The following is a 17,654-nucleotide window of genomic DNA, read 5'->3' on the forward strand; positions in this document are numbered from 1 at the left end:
AATGGTACAAAATACTACATTTTTATCATAAAAGCTTAAAAGCAACATTTACAATTAGGGGACATAGCTGGCACTTTGCATTCTGGTAGGTTTTTTGTTTTGATCTTATTGTAGTAGTAGATAAATAAAATGAATTAAGCAAGCATAATTACCAGTTAAATTTTACAAAATAACAAAGAAATGGAGGGCCTAATTCAAAGGGGTGGTAATGGTGTAAATAATTAAGTCAAATTGTTTTCATTTTCATGCTGCATATTGTTTCCTTCAGCCTGTAATGCTACAAGGCAAAGTATATGCAGTGCTAGAACTAGACAAATAATAGATAAATTTATTCATAAACACTTTGTGGATTGTAATTAGAAGTACACTGCAGCAGCTTTCACTAGTCTTTATTTTTTTCTCTAGTTTCTGTAAATATTTGCCTGAGTACATTTTTGCTTTGAAGAATGTAGACAGAAACAGAATACACCACAAAAGTATTGCGAAACCATCTTTGCTTCTCAGCTCAAATGGCAACCAGGTCCCCAGCAGTGTCCACGCCGAGGTCTGCGTCCTCAGCACGGACCGAGCAAGCAGGGTCCCCTGCCTGCGGTACGCCTAGTGGAGGTTGTGGGTTGGAAGGGTTTTCTGAGTTGGTGTGAGGTGAGTTCCCCTTCTTTCATTGCTTAATGCCCTAAATAGAGCTTTTCCAACCAGGATACAAATTACCTGGCAGATACTGCCAATAAACCCACTGAACCTCAGGGCTCCAACAGTGATTTCTGCTAGAAAATGGAGCCTGGCAAATGAAATGATTGTGCAGGGTAAATACAGCGCTGAATACAAGAGGAGAATATGGTCGCTTTGGTTCAGTGCTGGTGTACCTTTCTTCAATGAACCCATTTTGGTGCAGAGCTGCGATAACACAGGAAGGATGCAAGCTCAGGAGATCCTTTGGGGGCTGGCGCTTACCATGGCAGGGCTTCCAGTGCTGGGTAATGATAGCGAAAGGAGCGTTCAGAGTAAACACCACATCGGCAGCTCCTGGGCTGAAGCCTCTTTGTGTAACTACCTCTCGGCTTATTTTAAGCATAGTACAAATTTATTAAAATTATAGTTTTGAAAATTCAAGGACAAAGAAGCAGGTTAAACCTACTGAATAAATTTGCCATTCAGCAGGCTCTAAATGCATTCACATTTAGTGAAATCAGAGATAACATTAGGATTACCTGTACTTCCTGAGGTTAGGAGGACCTTATTCTGCCCCAGTGTGTCCACCTCGATCCTATTAGTGCTATTAAGTTGTAACGTGAGTGGCAGAAGAGATTGCAGTACCCCTTGCAGATCTTCCCCACAGGTAGCCCGCATGTGTCGACACCTCGATCATTGCATGAGCATGACATGCAGCACCAGGCAATGCAAACCGTTAACTAAAAAGCTCTGGATGGGGTTCAAAACGACAGACTCCTCCTCAGGTCTGCTAATTCATTGCATGTTCTTCCAGCAGCCGGAGGGAGAGCTGCAAAATAACGTGGTGCTTTCGTTCACCTCTCGCTGCAGTGGAGCACAGCTTCTGCATAGCACTACTGGCCTCTGCTGCCAGCAAGGGAGAGGAGGCGAGGAGAGAGACTGTACGGGGACTTACCACATTTCTGCTTCTCCAGAGGGCCTCCTGATCCCTGCTCATGAGCTGGAGGAAAAGCAATCTTTCATCTTTACCTTATTTCCATGCTTACAAATAAAGGTCAAGGCTCCTGTGCTGTAGTCAGTGCTGTACGAGCTTTAAACAACCACCCTGAAATGTGATTGTAATTAGTTTCCTTTCAATCTTGATGTGAACAGTGATCTTAAAATGCCAGGACTGTAGCAGTGCATATGATTAACAAGCGCACAGAAAGGCAGTCTATGGAAAAATATGGATAGAAATGAACAAAATGCAAATGTTGCACTGCTTTAAATTTTATTATCCTCTCAGCTCTTCATAAAATACTGTAGACATCGTTTGATTATATTTTTAGTCTAGGGAATTAATTTTTAACTAGGGAACTCGTTTCTGTCTTATGATTACTCTTCTCCACAATGGCCTGTAGGTCTGAACTAAAAAATCACAGTTTTAATTGAGCTAATGATGCCCAGAACTCAAATTAATCTCACTTATGTGTGTGTCATGCCATGCAATATGTGCTATAGCTGCAGGCAATGCGTGCATCTTTTCATATCAATGATTTCTCCAGGAGACCGAGGGTGTAACTCCTGGCCACGGGTGTCTGTGTCCTGTTATTGTCACCACCTAGGAGTCTCCTTGGAGGTGGCTGATGTCTGTGGAAGCAGTGGAGGGGAAGGAAAAATAACAAAACCAGGGATATTTCGTGATCACTTCTCCGATTTCACCCCTGCTTTTCAAGGGCAGGACTGTAACTCACAGAAGAGCCAAGGAGGTGGTGCAGCGAGTGCTGAGCAGTGTGCTCTGGCCACATCTGCTCACAGCCCCTGGCCCAGCTCCCACCTGCACCCACGGATGGGTGAGAATTGCGCCCGGAGAGACAGCAATTCCCTTACCCAGCTGAGGAAGGACAGCAGGGCTGCTCCTCCACTTGTAGCAGAAGAAACAGGAAGGGGAGAGAAAAAGAAGAAATTGCATGGTGACTATTTTTCTTATGAAACTATCAGGCTGTATCTTCTATCTGGCAAAACAGAGTATTTTTTTTCCAACTGCCAAGAAAATTCACTTTATCAAGATACAGGTCTTTAAAAAAATTTTCGGAGAAAGAATAGAACTAGGAGGCCATGGTAGAGGCACTGAGAGTTTGTTTCTATCCTGACATAAAACAGAGAAGAGTATATGGAGGAGGAACATGGTTTAACACTCTGCAGGTAACTGTTGCTTGCATGCCCTGCAGGCTAGCTTGTCCTACAGCACCCTGACCCAGACATGCACGTGTATCTTAACCCTGACATTATCATCTGAGCCAAAACTGCACACCAATACCTACCCAAACCTTATTTATTCTCTTCTCCAAATAATTTGAACTTAGATACCACTGGTTTAGAATAGCATCATATTTGGATACAGCTGAGACGGTCTCCTTACTCAGAGTAAGTGGTACCCGACATTTAGAGAGCACAGCACTGCTTGTTTATGTAATCCCATACCCATCATCCCGCTACCTTGGGCTTTCACTCTCCACGCTCAAATCCACATTAAACAGAACGGTAAAATTCCAATTGTTTGTTGTCAAAAAGTTTCAGTTTTGTGATGAAAGATGTGACCTTTCTTGCCAGCAAGAGTCTTTTTTGATTGATTAGTAAACATGAGGTAAAATGTGGGAGCACGCCAGTGTTAACTTGATACTGCCACAGGCTCTGTGCATCAAATATTTTTGCTTTATTTTGAACATCCTGTTAATGAGAAAAATATTCTAATCAAAGAAACGTGTTTCCTTCAATTCTCTTCAGAGTGTTATTTGCGGCTTCAGAATAGCATGCTCAATTATGCCTGTTTTATTCCTAAATTTAGAAAAAAAAGCTTCAGAAAATTAAGTAAGCCTCTTAGCAACTGTTAAGCAACATCCAGTATTAATTGTTTAATCACTTTTTTATTATTTTTTGTCAGGTAAGAAGAGAATAGCACACTTGCTCAAAGGATTTCTTTTCACAAAACACCGTCCCACACCAGACCAAGCTCTCAAAGCAAGCACAAGGTACGATGCCTTTGCCTAGGCAGATAGGCAGAAACCTTTTCTTAAAAGCCACTGGTGTGACCGAGAGCAAGAAGCAGCATTTCTTTGTGCATTCTGGCACTTCAGTAAATGGGTGGTAAAGGATCACATCCAGACTGAGCATAAGAGGGATGTGCAAATGCTGCTGAGACTTCAGCAGCAGACGGGGGGTCCTCGGTGCTTAGCAGCTTCTCAGGGTGGGCTCTTTGGGTACTGGAGCTTGGGGCCTTTTTTGGTTTTGTTTTACTGAAAGCAGTTACCTACCCTTTGAAAGAGGATTCATTGATGTCAGCTCTCCTCGGCTGCTGGGAGAAGCCTCCCGCCCTGCTATCACATTGCATTTTGGGAAACCCAACCATGCTGGGGCTTCCCCTCCCGGAGCTCCCCGCTCTGCATCCCTGCGGAGGCACCAGCCCACACTCGGCTTACAGACAAGGTAGCAGAAACTGCTGATCGCTGATGCAAAATCCCAGCCCATCGCCACATCTTCAGGAGACTGCCCGAGGCAAGAAGGCTCCTGAGGTTTCCTGAGAAGAGTGAACAACATCAGCACAAAATACAGTGACACCGGCTGCTCGCAGAGCAAGCGCTGGCAGGGGATTCACCGAGTGTTTTGGGGGCTCATGCAAAACAGTCCTGTTTCCCAAATTTCCCGTGAGCCAGGCTAAATCAGTTCCTCAAATATAATACATCTGAACAATATTGGCTAAGACAGCACACACTAAAGTAAACCTACAGTTAGTGTTGTTATTTTTTTCTTCTTCTTTTGCAATTATACCATTTTTCCTCAGCTCCTTTTGGGCCGTGTGCTGATACCTGCATGAACATGCAGGGAGGTTGTGCGCATTTCAGCCATGAAATGGACACACGTATTTCTTAGGTGCACCTTCCAATCATTAGCATTATTGCTAGCATTTATTGCTGCTTTTATAAAATGCAGCTGGACAAATGTTGCAAACTGCTGATTGAGACTGAACAGCAAATGGCTGAATGAGAAGAGTCTTGAAAATTCCCTCTGCAAGGGGTGGGAAGGCAAAGGACCATGGACCCTACACGTTACTGCCATAATACAAACTTACATTTTGACATCTATAGCTTTCTTTTCAGAATGCTGCGAATGGTTGGGTTTTTTTCTCTAGAGTTTCATCTGTGCACTTACCACTACAGCTCCATATTGGTGGGATAAAGAAAATCACTTAGCAGCTTGGCCTGTCTCTTTGGTTCCATCACCAGAAAAAGCATAGTGTTCAACTCCACAAGCAAATTTTTTCATACTCAACAGCCAGGCCTTATGCCATTGAGCTACCTTCACGAGCATTGCTGAAGCCCTCTTTGATACCTGGAATGAGGTTCTCTCATCCTAATTTCTGCTAGGACAGATTGTACCAAAACATGTTGTGGTTCTGCAGCTGTCCAAGACCTGCTCTGTGGGCTACAAGTTATCACCTAGGTCAGGAATTACGCTTATAAAAATCCTTGTATGGCAAGGTCTGCACCACAGCTGCCTCGCTTATACTTGATTACTTGATTTACTTACTCATCTTCATGAACATGCACTTCTTTCCTAAACTTTTTTTAGAAGTATTACCATGAAATATTTCCTCCAAGAGCAAGAAAGAAGTCTCAATATTTTTAAGTCCAACAAAAAAAATTTGCCACACTATAAAATATAGGTGACTTCAAGGATAAGCTTCTCGTTACCTAAAAAAGTCCCTCTCTATACATAAATACACAGTGCCCGGACACTCTTTTTTGTGTAATTCACAATTTCACTCCTATAAAAACTGTCTACAGCAATTCCATCAACTGTCATTTAACAGCACTTCTGTACCAAGTATATCAAGATGTGATTAGTCCCTCATGGGGAAGTCATGAGTTATGTCAAAATAAATGACAAACAGCTGGTCAAACTACTTACAGTAGGGAAGAAAATGCTGAGAAAGAGAAGCTGAGGACAGTAGTAACCATCAACAGGATGAGTACCAGGTACATGACAAGAAACTTTCGGATTTCCATTGGAGGTTGTTCCGTGGTGAGTTCATGTCCATCTGTCAGCTTCATTTGGGACCACGCTCCCTGATTCAAACTGATAGCAAGTATCTGAGTCAAATAAGTGAATATTTTTGCTAAATGTTGTCTGTCACATCATGTTACTCCACTTTGGTTTCTTCACCATATGTACTAACATGATGTGGTGTAACATAACATGATGTAGCGTAAAGAAATTAATGTGACGTGACAGAAAAACATTGCTGCAGCTTTCAGAATAAACACCTGCTTTTAGCAGTTATTTTATCTGCTGAAAGCAGTTTCTTAAAATATGTAACCTGGGTCCTGCTAAAGTACATTGCACTTTGCTGTTTGCATATCTCTACTTTCCGTAGAATGTACTTTGTTAATTTTCGTGTATTCCAGAGGCCGTGTTCCCTTACAGGGTTGGGTGTTTTGTGTTTTTTTCTTTTCATTAGAAGGAAAAAATTTTCTTACAAAAACTGGGGGGAAAGGAACTAGTCTAAACCATGAATGGAGACACATATGGAAAAAGTTCTTATTATGGAATGAAAACACTGGCTCTATTAACAGCAAAGAATATATTTACCCACAGGTGATAATAATAACACTAACAAAGTTTAGAAGACTTGTTCTTCCTTCAAAAACTTCAGCAGAATGTTATAAGTGAATGGGTAAAGATCACCTTTCCTTAGAGAAATATGGACACAAATAAGGCAAACATTTAACTGTTGATTTTGTATTTGCAAATGTAGGTTTTATGAATGGGAACATTTTCCATAAGAAAAGCCAAGGTTTGGGTGAGCCTTCCTAGAATTTTGGTTCATTATCCTTGACCTGACTGACAGAAATATTAGCAGTGGGAAATAAAACTGCTAGTTTAGTTATTTAAAAAATAAAATTGTTTGTTCATATTGAATATATTCTTTCCTTCCAAAAATCCTTCCATCTGTGTGTGAATGCATGAAAGCTAATTAAATTGGCAGCCATAGCTCTGTACTTCTCATGTGGAGGACCTTCGTCTCAAGCTAGAAGAGCTTCATCCTCCAGGTCCCCATTGCAGAAGTGTTTTTCGCAAGCAGAGGAAAGGGGAATGAAACACCAGTGACCTTCAGCTCATCACATCACAAAGTTCAAAACAGAGCTGGTTTTCAGAAAAAATAAAATAAATAAATTTGGGTAATTTGGAATAAATTCCTTCAGAAGGAATAAAACTGATCCCATGAAGGCAGATATGTGGTTTCTGCAAGCTGGAGCTTGCACAGGCGTTTGACATGTTCTTTGTATACCTGGCACCTTCTGAAGAAAAGCCTACAACTGTCACTGGGTACCTATAAGGTTTCCACCAGCTGTCCTTCTTGCCCCTTGCCCTGAAAAAGATGCCGCCTTGATATATGGAATGCAACCCTAATGTTAAATTTTAAAGAGGTACCACAAATAAGGGGCTGGGGTTGTGGACAGTGAGGAGGAAAGGCCCTTCGGTGCTGCAGGGAGGGGGGAAACAGGCTGATGATTGCACAAAATCTGTCCTTCTATGGGGACTGTGATGTTGTGCCAGCAGCGTGGTGGCCCTGGGGACCCCCGGGTCCTCCGGTGGCCGCAGCCAGCCTTGGCGGTGCAGCAGGACTATGGTGCTCCTCATCAGGAAGGGGAGTTATATGGGGCTATAGGTTTGATAGCACGAAGAGCTAAATCCTGCATTTTTTCCAAATGCAAAGCACCTTTTGACCTTTGGTAAAACTTAAAAACTCAGAGGGATTGGGCAAAGCAGATTTTAATTTATAATAAAAATGAGGACACCGTTGCTTGTATTTTTACAAAGGCCCTGAAGAGCTCCCTTGCTATGTGAGCCCAGCAAGTTGGCAATGTATTTTAATGTATTTATTTGATTATGCATTCATTCTTTCATTCATTCATCTATTCAGTCATTCATTCAGACACTTGTTCATTCATCCCTGTCCTTTTGCAGGAAGAGAACATAAGCCAGCAGTGGCATACTTCTTCACTGTCCTGATTTACAGCGACGTCTCTGAGTTTGTATCAATAAATCTCTTTGGCCCTCTTCAATCCAGCATTATCCCTCATTAGTGACTGGGATTTAAAAAAAGGATTAAAAACAATATCAGATTATAGATAGATAGATATGTGTATTGGTTGCGGTGCTTTGATTAAAATGCTGGGTTGTTGGGTATTTTTTTTTTTCTATTTAAGACATCTTATATTCACAATTCTCTAGATCTTGCAATTATTTTCACAGACGATCTTGACTTTTTATTACCTGGCCCAATAATTTCACTACCAGGACTGAATGATAAGGCCCTCCCGGTACCTGCCCAGTGGCTGCTGATGCAGAGCGGAGCTCCGGTGAGCCTGGCTCTCACCTCTACCTTCATTGCCTCTGCAAGACCTTTTGGTGTTTTCTGACCCAGGGAAATATTCATTTAAAAATAACCTTTCTGGAGGGGCTACCCCTGCTCTGGTTGCTAGCAGGTAGCAACTGTATGGGTTGTGTCCAGAACTGGCTGGCCATCACTCTGCGTCTCAGCCCAAACATGTACATTTTATGTGCTTCTGAGTATGTCTTAACATGGGAATATTTCCTCTGAAGAGGACTGAAATGAAGGGGAACTACTCTTTGAGTTGGGATTACTCACATTCTAATAGCTGCTGGAACTCTTTTTCTCCTGTATCTCTGAAATACCCTTAATTAATCTTGCAGACAACTTGCAACATAATTGTGTCCCTAAACTGTTAACCTTGAAAAATATTTGACAGTGTACTAGCATCTCAGAAACCTGTTATCACAGGGAATATAATAAATCCATAAATATCCTAGTTTCTCTCAAAAGTTCCAGAATAATTCTTCATTGTCAGTCTTTTTTTTTTTCTCTTAGTTTTCTTCTTGACCTGGTGGCAGGAGATGCAGGAGATCAAGAGGGCATGTTAAAAAAAAGGCAGTTTGGAAGAAAAGGTAGTTATATATCCTATATAACTTCATATTTTTTATAAAAAAGGCTTGCATTTCTCACTCATTTGCATGTCTTCAGGGCACCAGAGGACAGAGACACAACCTGCCATCTGCAATTGGGTCAGAACTAGTCCTCGGTAAACAAAAAAGACAACATTGTAATTCACGTAGTGCAGAGCCATAGTTGGCCTATAGTTGCAACTGCTTCTTCTTAAATAAATACCTCCTATTTAAAAAGAATTATGATGCCATATAGGTTGACAGTGTGCTTAAATGTCATGCTCACTTTGGCTGAGAAAATTAAAAATTTAAAATACTTACATTCCTCTGACATCAGTGACCTCATTAAAGTCATGGAAATCCTGAATAACTGAATAACTTTAATTAAAGTTATTAAAATTTCTTCTATTGGTTAGTCCTTACAAGCTCAGAAGCTTTGTTATATTTAACAGTCTGGCATTGACTGCTGTTGGTAACGGAGACGATCCTCTTCTAGGCCTGTCTGCTGTTCTTACTATGCTGCCATTTGAAATCATCAGGAGAAAATAATCATAAGCTTAAAAAAGCTAAAGCAGACAGGCTGTTTCAGATTATTTCAGTATGTGTGTTTGCTGCAACAACCGAATGTTCCTGTTAAAATCATAGTCTGGTTTTCCTCCTGAAAATCAGGTTATAAACAAAAGGATTAGACAAAGACAAACCCAGGGAGAGAATTAACATCTGGGTTCAAATGTGCATTGGAAATTGTGGAAAAACTTTGGGTTTAGGTCTTTTCTATTTTAATAATAATTGTTTTCCTAAATTTATGTATTCTTTATGTATTTCTGTATCAGGGATTAACTATATAGCTTAGTAGAAAACAGAAGAGGAGATCATTATTTTACAATTTAATTTAGAGAAATTTGAAGGCTAGGGATCAGTAGGGAAGGCAAGCACAGCTGCTTTTCTTATAATTTTCCCATTAGAATATACTAATTTCCACACTGCTGCTCCCTTATTTTCGGTGTGTTTGTAGGTATTGTTCTCATATTTGGACCCAGCAGCCCAGAAAGCTTGAAAAGCCTGAGTCTGTTTTTCGCTAAAGGAACACTTTCTCACTTAGTTCAGACATGCCTTCAGCTTTTGTTTGCTAATCTTCATATAAAATTGTAAAACCGTGCTGCTAAAATGACATTATTACACGTTTGTGAACTTGTAATGTGTATTCCAAAAAAGAAACTCAATATACCGTGTACTTGTAAAACCTGGCCATCCTAGAGGTGCTTCACAGTGAGGACCATGTTTTGCCTTATAACAAATCTTCAGGATAGGGAACTTCCATCTCCACTGGACAAAGAGCTGGAGCTCAGAGGGGGTGACTATGCTCAAGGTAGCTCAGGAAACGTGTGACCCTGCAGGGAGATGAACCTGCATCTTCAGCCAAAACTTTTAAATGGCTTACAGTTTTAAACTATCCAAAATTTTAAAACATTTGCCAGGAAAATATCAGGGCTGTTGTGTATACTCTAAGCATTTCCTCACCCATGGGGTTACATTTTGAAATGCTGAATTTCCTCTTCAAGGGAAAGATTATTCAACTCGCTCCTTTTCACATACTAGAACTCTTAAAAGGAGCGTTTTTACTTCTCACTAAACATAGTTACTAAACATAGTAGATGACTGAAAAATTTAAAAAAACGTGTTTTTCAAATATTTGAATTAACATTGACAGAACACATTAATCTGGACACACTTCTGAGGTCAGGATATGAACTGTCACCAAATATCTGAACGCTCGCAAAAGGGGTGTTTATGAAATCTTTGTAGAAAGTCAGATATTTCTATAATAAGTGCAATTATCATTTAGTACCCTATTGTTCAATATTATCACTTGGCCAGTGATAACTATGGCATCCAGTTGTGATATCCGGTGATATCTTTTCTGGATATTGTCGCTTTGACCAAAAATAAAATCAGGTGACCTGAACGCATCTATTCCCCGCTTGACTGCCAGTTATCTCATATAAGCTCAGAGGTCACTAGCTGTTCATTCAGGCTTTTCCTAGATAATTTAAAATACATTTTTAAAGCATGAGATTTGTTTCCAAAGATTAGCACCCCCCCTACAACCTGTTATTTGCTTTTTTAACTTACTTAAATCAGCTAGCTCTAACGACAGCAATTTCATCATCAGCACAATACCAATCATATCGATGTATTTACACTAGGAATACCTTTAGCCCGGTGATACGTTAGTCTGCATTACCAGCCCCTTTGTTAGAGATTTATTTTTTTTGCATGGCGTTCTGTTTGTCCTACGTATGCCACAGCTGCCTATTGAAGCAGCACAGCAAAGGCTTTGGGGATTTCCCAACAATACAGTTGAAATCTCTTTCCTGGTTAGTATTCAGCAAGGCTATAACATTTAGCAGACATTTTCCCTTCTCCCAGCTTTCAATAGGCTACATTTATCAGCATGGAGTAGCAATCAACATGTATTTGCTCATGTATTTATATAAGTCAGCTGTATGCTTCCTCATTACTTGCAATTCTTCCTTTAAAAACTTTGCTTTCTGTGTCTTCAGCAAGGAAATTCTGGGTATATATTATGCATATATGGTTTTGTGTGGAAAGTACTTTTTGGTGTACAATAAATATATCAGAATTATCACAGGTATTTCATTAGTAGCTAAGTGAATTATTTATGTAACCTCTTATTTCATCCCCCGGTGTATTTGATGTTGGCATTATAGTATTAAATAAGTTATCTTTTAAAGAAAAGGACTGTTATTTGTATCTTTGCACTTTAAAAGCTTCCTACTGGAAGCTAAATTCTTATACTACTGGATTCTTGAGAAAGATAAAATAATATATTCTGCAAATCTCTGAATATGATCTAAGATAGCTGTCCTACATATAATTAAGCCCTGACTGGGCAGCATGGCCTTTCTGAGAAGTGTAAGGAATGACTGTTCTTATTCACTGAAGAGAAGAACAACCATGGGCTACTTTGAGTGGCCAAAACCTTCAATACAATAATAATCAGTAACTTCAGAGCCAACAGAGTTTCTATATTTTGCCAGAACTATTTCCCATCCTGTGAAAGAGGCACTTAAAGCAGTTGGGTGAAAATGAAGGAACGCTTTTTTTCTGGACTGGTTGTTTCAAAAGAAAGAATGGTCCTTGAAAATTGCTTAAGGGTTTGGAAGAAGAGAAGTCATTCCAGTGGAAAGACACTGGTGGGTAGAGTGCTGATGAATATTCAATGTTTTATCATACCTGAAAGACACAGGTACTGTTGCAGGTACTCTCACAAGGCCAGTGCACACATGGGGACAGGAGGACACAGCAAGACCTGAATGGTGCTGGTACAACAAGGTGCTCCTTGCTGCAGTGCACCCGCAGTTGCTCCCTACTTGCTCAGCTCTAGCTGGATTCATTGCACATGGTTTTACTGTCACAACTGAGGTGCTGAAAAAGCAGCCAAAAAACCAGGGGGGATGATGAGGAGTGGGCGTGAAGGCTGCTTACAAAAGGACAGTGACCCCAACTACCTATTTCAAAGGGGCAAGATTTCACTTCCATCACTGATGCATGTACTGTTTTGCTCCTCCAGCAATGTTTCTCCGAGGCAAAAGATGCAAAAAAATGTACTATCATTGAGAAAAGCCTTGAGAATCTAACTTTCATAAGTCACAATTTGATTTATTTAGTGCAGCTTTTCTCAACCCGTTGGTTGCAACTCCAAAGGGTCGTGAAAGGCAATTAGAAGACACAAGGCACTTAAAATCTTATTACTGCCTAAAATAAAATAAAAAGTCTAAATCCTACTCCCTCATTCCACTTATACCATAATCCCCCAAGGTCACAGCCACAACCTTCTGAAACACACACAATTACACTACAGAATTTAGAATTATGGTCACAGATTGGAGGGGCTTTAATTTCACCATAAAGGGAACGGGGTCTTAAATATGTTATACATGAAATAAAGGCCCATCTGACTAGAAAGAGTGAAAAATATTGAACTAGTCACTCAATAAATGTGCAAATTATGCATTAATTTATCTTCCCTCCTTATCTTATTGACTTGTCTCACAAAAGAGGTAAAAACAATGCTTCCATAAGTTTATATCAAACCACAAAATTATTTTTTAAATAATATCCAATTCAGAAAAGCATTTTGGCACCTGTCTAGCCCCCACTGTCTCCAACTTAATGGGCACTAACTGTCCTAACTGATTTTCTGGAATAAAATCCATTGATCTGTGTCAGTCAGGATCTTGAAAACTGAAGATCTGAGGTTTAAGAACCCAATCTGCTAATATGCATTAAGATGAGCTAGGAGCCTTCACTGAACTTTGGTTCAGGCTCTGACAACCCCAACTCCAGCTAAATTCATCCAAGTAAACCTCAATATAAAACTAGATTATTTGCCTGGGCAAGATTAAAAAAAAAAAAATCATCATGATCATCATCATCATCATCATCATTAGTATTAGTACTAGTACTAGTACTAGTACTAGTATTATTAAATCTGCAGGAATAATCCCTTCCCTCTATTCAGTGGGATATCCCTCCTGGGGCTGCAGTTTGGGATTTCTGTTTTACCGACCAAATACACCAAATGCAGTGAAATAGACATGAGCTGGTGAAAACTTGGTAAAATGACTCTGAGTTGAATGGATTCATTTGCAATGTTTTCCTTGTTTGCTCGCACATATAGAATACGTGTAGCTCAGCTGAGCTATAATTACAAGATGACATCAAGAGTGGTCTAAATGTACCTGAGGCAAACACCTTGAGGAGGGGAAGGATCCTTTGGGGTGGTACGTGGGGCTACAAGTAGGATGTATGGGATTAGTAGGGAAATAGAGTTGAATATTAAGAAGAAATTATTCCCAGTAGCAAGATCAGTTAACTAAAATAGTCTCCCAAGGGAAGTAATAGCAACAGTGCCATTTGACATCTCTAATGCTAGATTTGGCAAACTGTTAGAAACACAGTCTGGAGAACAATCCTACATCTGCAGAGAGGTGGCGAGGACAACCTAAAACAACCTCACTGAATCCCTGACCTTCCTAACTGCATGTGCTTATTTGCAAGTATTATGGTTAAGGTCCCCACAATACAACGCTGCATTAGCTACATATGCACACAGTAGATCACAGTGGGTATGCAGATTTAATGAAACACTATAACTAAATTTAAATTATATTTTTTTTCAGATGTGGAAAATTCCCACACACCAAAGCAGGGTTAAAAAAAAAAAGAGTGTATTTGATTAACGTTTCTCAAGAAATGCTTTTCCATAGAGGCCAGCATTATAATTAAAACTACTTAATCCGATCCCTTGAGATTTTTCCATACATATTTCCCATCCCAAGGCAATCTGAAATATAAATTCATTCAAAGTAAATCTGGCAGGAGGAAAACTGGAATGGTTTTCCCGATCAGATCCCAGTGGGACCGGCTGAGTCTGACTCCAACTGTGTCAGCTCTGTGGCATTCCTGAAAACAGGGCTGCGAAAGAGGAGGTTTGGCATTGCAGGGGTTAGCAGCAGCCAGACAATCTGTAGGAAGCATCTCACGCTCTGGTGAGATGTCCAGAGCCTAAGGAATAGGAGAATTAAGTCTGGCCTTTATTAAATCCCCAGTACTGGCCTTTTAATATGATCAGCCTTTTCCTCAATTATCTAAATCTTAGTTAGCCTCGTCACATTGTGTTTCCGTGCTAAACAAAAATCTTAAGACACAACTGAAGCTCTGCAGTCTTATTTCTCCTGCCATTGCTGACAACTTAGATAATATTTCTTAGTGGTTCTAACAGTGAAATACTTTTTCTGGTTCACTTGTTTTAGACTGGCTTCATTAGTGACTTCCCACCGCAGCATTTTTCTTATTGAAGTCAATAATTACATTTCCATTGTAATAGCAAGCTTACAAGTCTTGAAACTGGGCTGTGGCAAGACAAGGCTTCAAAAGCCTCAGGACATGGCGGGTGACAGTCTCAGCACCCCAACCTGTGTGTCCAGAAGGCAGAAACAAAATGCCTGCAACTCCTCTTCATGAACCATGCACCAGCATCTGGAAAAGCCTGGCTGGCTCAGCAGCATCTGGTGCCCCAGGAGGATGAAAATTTAACTTGGTCATCTTCCAGAAGAGATGCCTTTCTAACTCTCCAGATAGACCAACTACAAAGGATCCCCAATGACAGGAACAACACAGAGCTGCAGGGAAGACGGGGTATGATTTGGCATACAGCCAGACTCGTCATGAGGCAGAGGTTAATGGGAGCAGTCTAAAACTCAGATAAGATTAAGGAAAACCAAAGGCAGCAGAGAAGTGCACAAAAAACTATGGAGTGACAATATGAATCTTGGAAAGGACGTGCCCTCACCAGCAGGCACAGCCAACGGAAGCCTTGAAGCTTTTCTTGCTCAAATCAAAACTCCCACGGTCTTCAAGTGAGACCAGGGGCAATACTTCAGTCCCAGTAAATTACATTACTTTTATTCATATTAATTGTTATGAAGTTTGGAATGTCTGAAGATCAAATCCACATAGGTGTTTGTTTATATGTATGAATAATAAATGTTAGATAATGTAAATTATGTATATAACATCAGTCCTTTCCAGGGAAAATGAATTACTGAGATTTGGTACCAGCTTGCTGATGTCAACGTCGGCAACATCTTGTCCTTGCACTGGAGGATGTTCCACGAGAATGGCGCTCCTCAGCTGGTCCAAAAGGATTAGGAGAACTGATGGAGTAAAAAGAAATTTCAAAAAAACTTGAAAGTGGCCAGAGATTTACTGCAGCGCTGTATACAAAGGAAAGTAAACAAACATGGCTTCATTACGTTGCTCACTACACTCAGCAACTGATATGCATTCCCTGTTCCCTGGCCAAATACAGTATCTCATCAGCGATTTCTGTCCAGGAAAGCCAATAAAATAAGAGTGTATGTTGCCAAGGTGAAGTTTTAAAAGTTACAATTTTAAATTTCCTATTAGGGATAAGGTAAGATTTATGGATGATATACTGATTTATAAACATGTTTAGACAGTAAGTATTTTTGGCTTCAGGCTGGAATCAGAAAGCTTGGTGTAAAGAAAGATTTTTAAAGGTTTTGTGGTACATAAAATAAATCCAACTTATACTTTCAAAGAGCCCTCTAGCTGTATAAAAGATGATGACAGTGACAGTGAAAAAAAAATTTGCTTATATCTACAATGCTCCATTATTTTCTCATTAACTTAAGTTTTAAAGGGAATCATATTAGTGCCTCCAGAGGATAAGCTATATAAACAAGAGCTAGAAATTTATCTGTGCATTAAAATGAATGCTATGGTAACAAGTTTGATTGCTTTGGCTGCAATTTAAAAACGTAAAGGGTGTGTTATCCTGAGATAATCTCACCCTTGGGTCCTTTTATATATTATATCTCATACCTCTAATCCTGTGAGACAGTGCCTAGCTAATAATATCCCCTCTGCCTTTGTCTGGTTTGTCATACTGCAACTGAAACGTGCCTCTTCCAACTTCAGATAACACATCAGTTAAGTAATTTTATTTTGATCACTGAATCATTAGTTTATGTCTGGAGAATATGTAAAGATTTATTTCCTTGGACAGTAGGAAAAATTTTCTTAGCAAAAGCATAGTGCAGCATGCAGCACTCAGTGGAGCAGTGAAATTGCCATCCTTCGAGGTGTCCAGGACTTGGCGAGGCAGAGCCACAGTGGAGCCATCTGCTGCAAAGCTGTGCGGCCTTGGAGGCCAGTTTTGTACCCAGTGATGGATCAAGTCAGTGCCTTGGGTATCAGTACCTCACAGGCTGGATTCACTGGTCTTCACAAGGGAGACCTCAACAGTTGCAAACCACCCTGACACCATTTCTGCTTTGGCCACATCTTGGTGTACAGTGTCTTGCTCAGGTCCCTCCAAACCCACCAGGGCATGGGCTCAGCTTAGGGCTGCTCAAGTCTACACTGTCTTTCATCTGTGTGAAAGACATTCATTTCATCCAGTCTTTCATCTGGGAGGAACTGAAGTGGCGATGGTCTTCCATCAGGCTGTGGAGTTGTTTTTTTAACCCTTCTTTTGAAGTCCTGTGGATGTAGATTTACCAGAAAGATTAGGATGACTTTAGCCTACATCAATAATTTTCAGGTCCTCACAGCAATCTCTTTGAAATCTGACCTGCATGTGATGAGGGCTCCTCTGTGCACTGACTGGCAGGTGACTATGGTGGACCAGTGTTTGGACATGGCCACTGCACGCTGGAACAGCACACAGATGAGGAGACAGGACCCAGTTCTTTGCACTGAAGCAGTGCCTGAAAGGCTCACATCCCATTATCCATAAAACAACAACCTTGGAAGATGAAGGTGTTTTCCATTCTCCAGGACTGAGCCTTTCAGTAGCCAAACCCCTCTTAGAAGAATCTCAAATCTTACAAAAGTTGAAGGAAATCAGCACCTCTGTACCTTCACTTCATGCCTTGAATTAGTCAAGAAAGTGGCAACAGCCAGTTTTCCTGTTTTTTTCACTCAATCACAGCTCTCCTCATACTGTTTATTGCAACCCTATTATTCCCTATTAGTCATTTTCCTATAAAAACTGCAACATACTGACACTGAAGTGTGATTTACAGATGGAGACAGTGATACCTTATTAAAATCAAATTACCTTGCTTTTAGATGTCTAAGTTAAACCCTAAGGGTTAGCAAAGACTCCTCAAGGTCCCAGTCAGCTGTTGCATGGCTTTTATATACTGTTCCTGATATAAATTGCTTCTGAACATGCCTTCACCTGTCAGTTCTGTTGAGATGTTTTTGAGTGTCATAAACTCCTACATCTTAAAGCCAGGTGTTGAAAGAAACCCTATTATTATCACTACATTGTCAGCGACAATAACAACAGTTAATATGTGATGATAGGGATATAAATGTCTGGTTCCTGTGTACAGCTTGTCATTTGCAGTCAAATCTAA

The 17,654-nt window shown here is 40.4% G+C and overlaps 1 protein-coding gene across 2 annotated transcripts in view; it reads right to left on the bottom strand.

The window, feature by feature from the left end:
• Nucleotides 1-17,654, bottom strand: part of LOC148050774 (uncharacterized) — a 53,350-nt gene that overhangs the window by 13,944 nt on the left and 21,752 nt on the right. For both annotated transcript variants that reach the window (XM_087740330.1, XM_087740331.1), the window contains exons 2-4: nucleotides 15,322-15,419; nucleotides 5,617-5,784; nucleotides 3,963-4,225 (exon numbers count right to left, since the gene is read on the bottom strand). In XM_087740330.1, the coding sequence (XP_087596456.1) occupies nucleotides 3,963-4,225; nucleotides 5,617-5,784; nucleotides 15,322-15,350 (460 nt within the window). In that variant the 5' untranslated portion in view covers nucleotides 15,351-15,419. The remainder of the gene's footprint in view (nucleotides 1-3,962; nucleotides 4,226-5,616; nucleotides 5,785-15,321; nucleotides 15,420-17,654) is intronic.

This window comes from Nipponia nippon, unplaced genomic scaffold (genome assembly GCF_047370975.1).
Source record: "Nipponia nippon isolate SJK-2023a ecotype South Korea unplaced genomic scaffold, ASM4737097v1 scaffold_7, whole genome shotgun sequence".
NCBI classification, from domain to species: Eukaryota; Metazoa; Chordata; class Aves; order Pelecaniformes; family Threskiornithidae; genus Nipponia; species Nipponia nippon.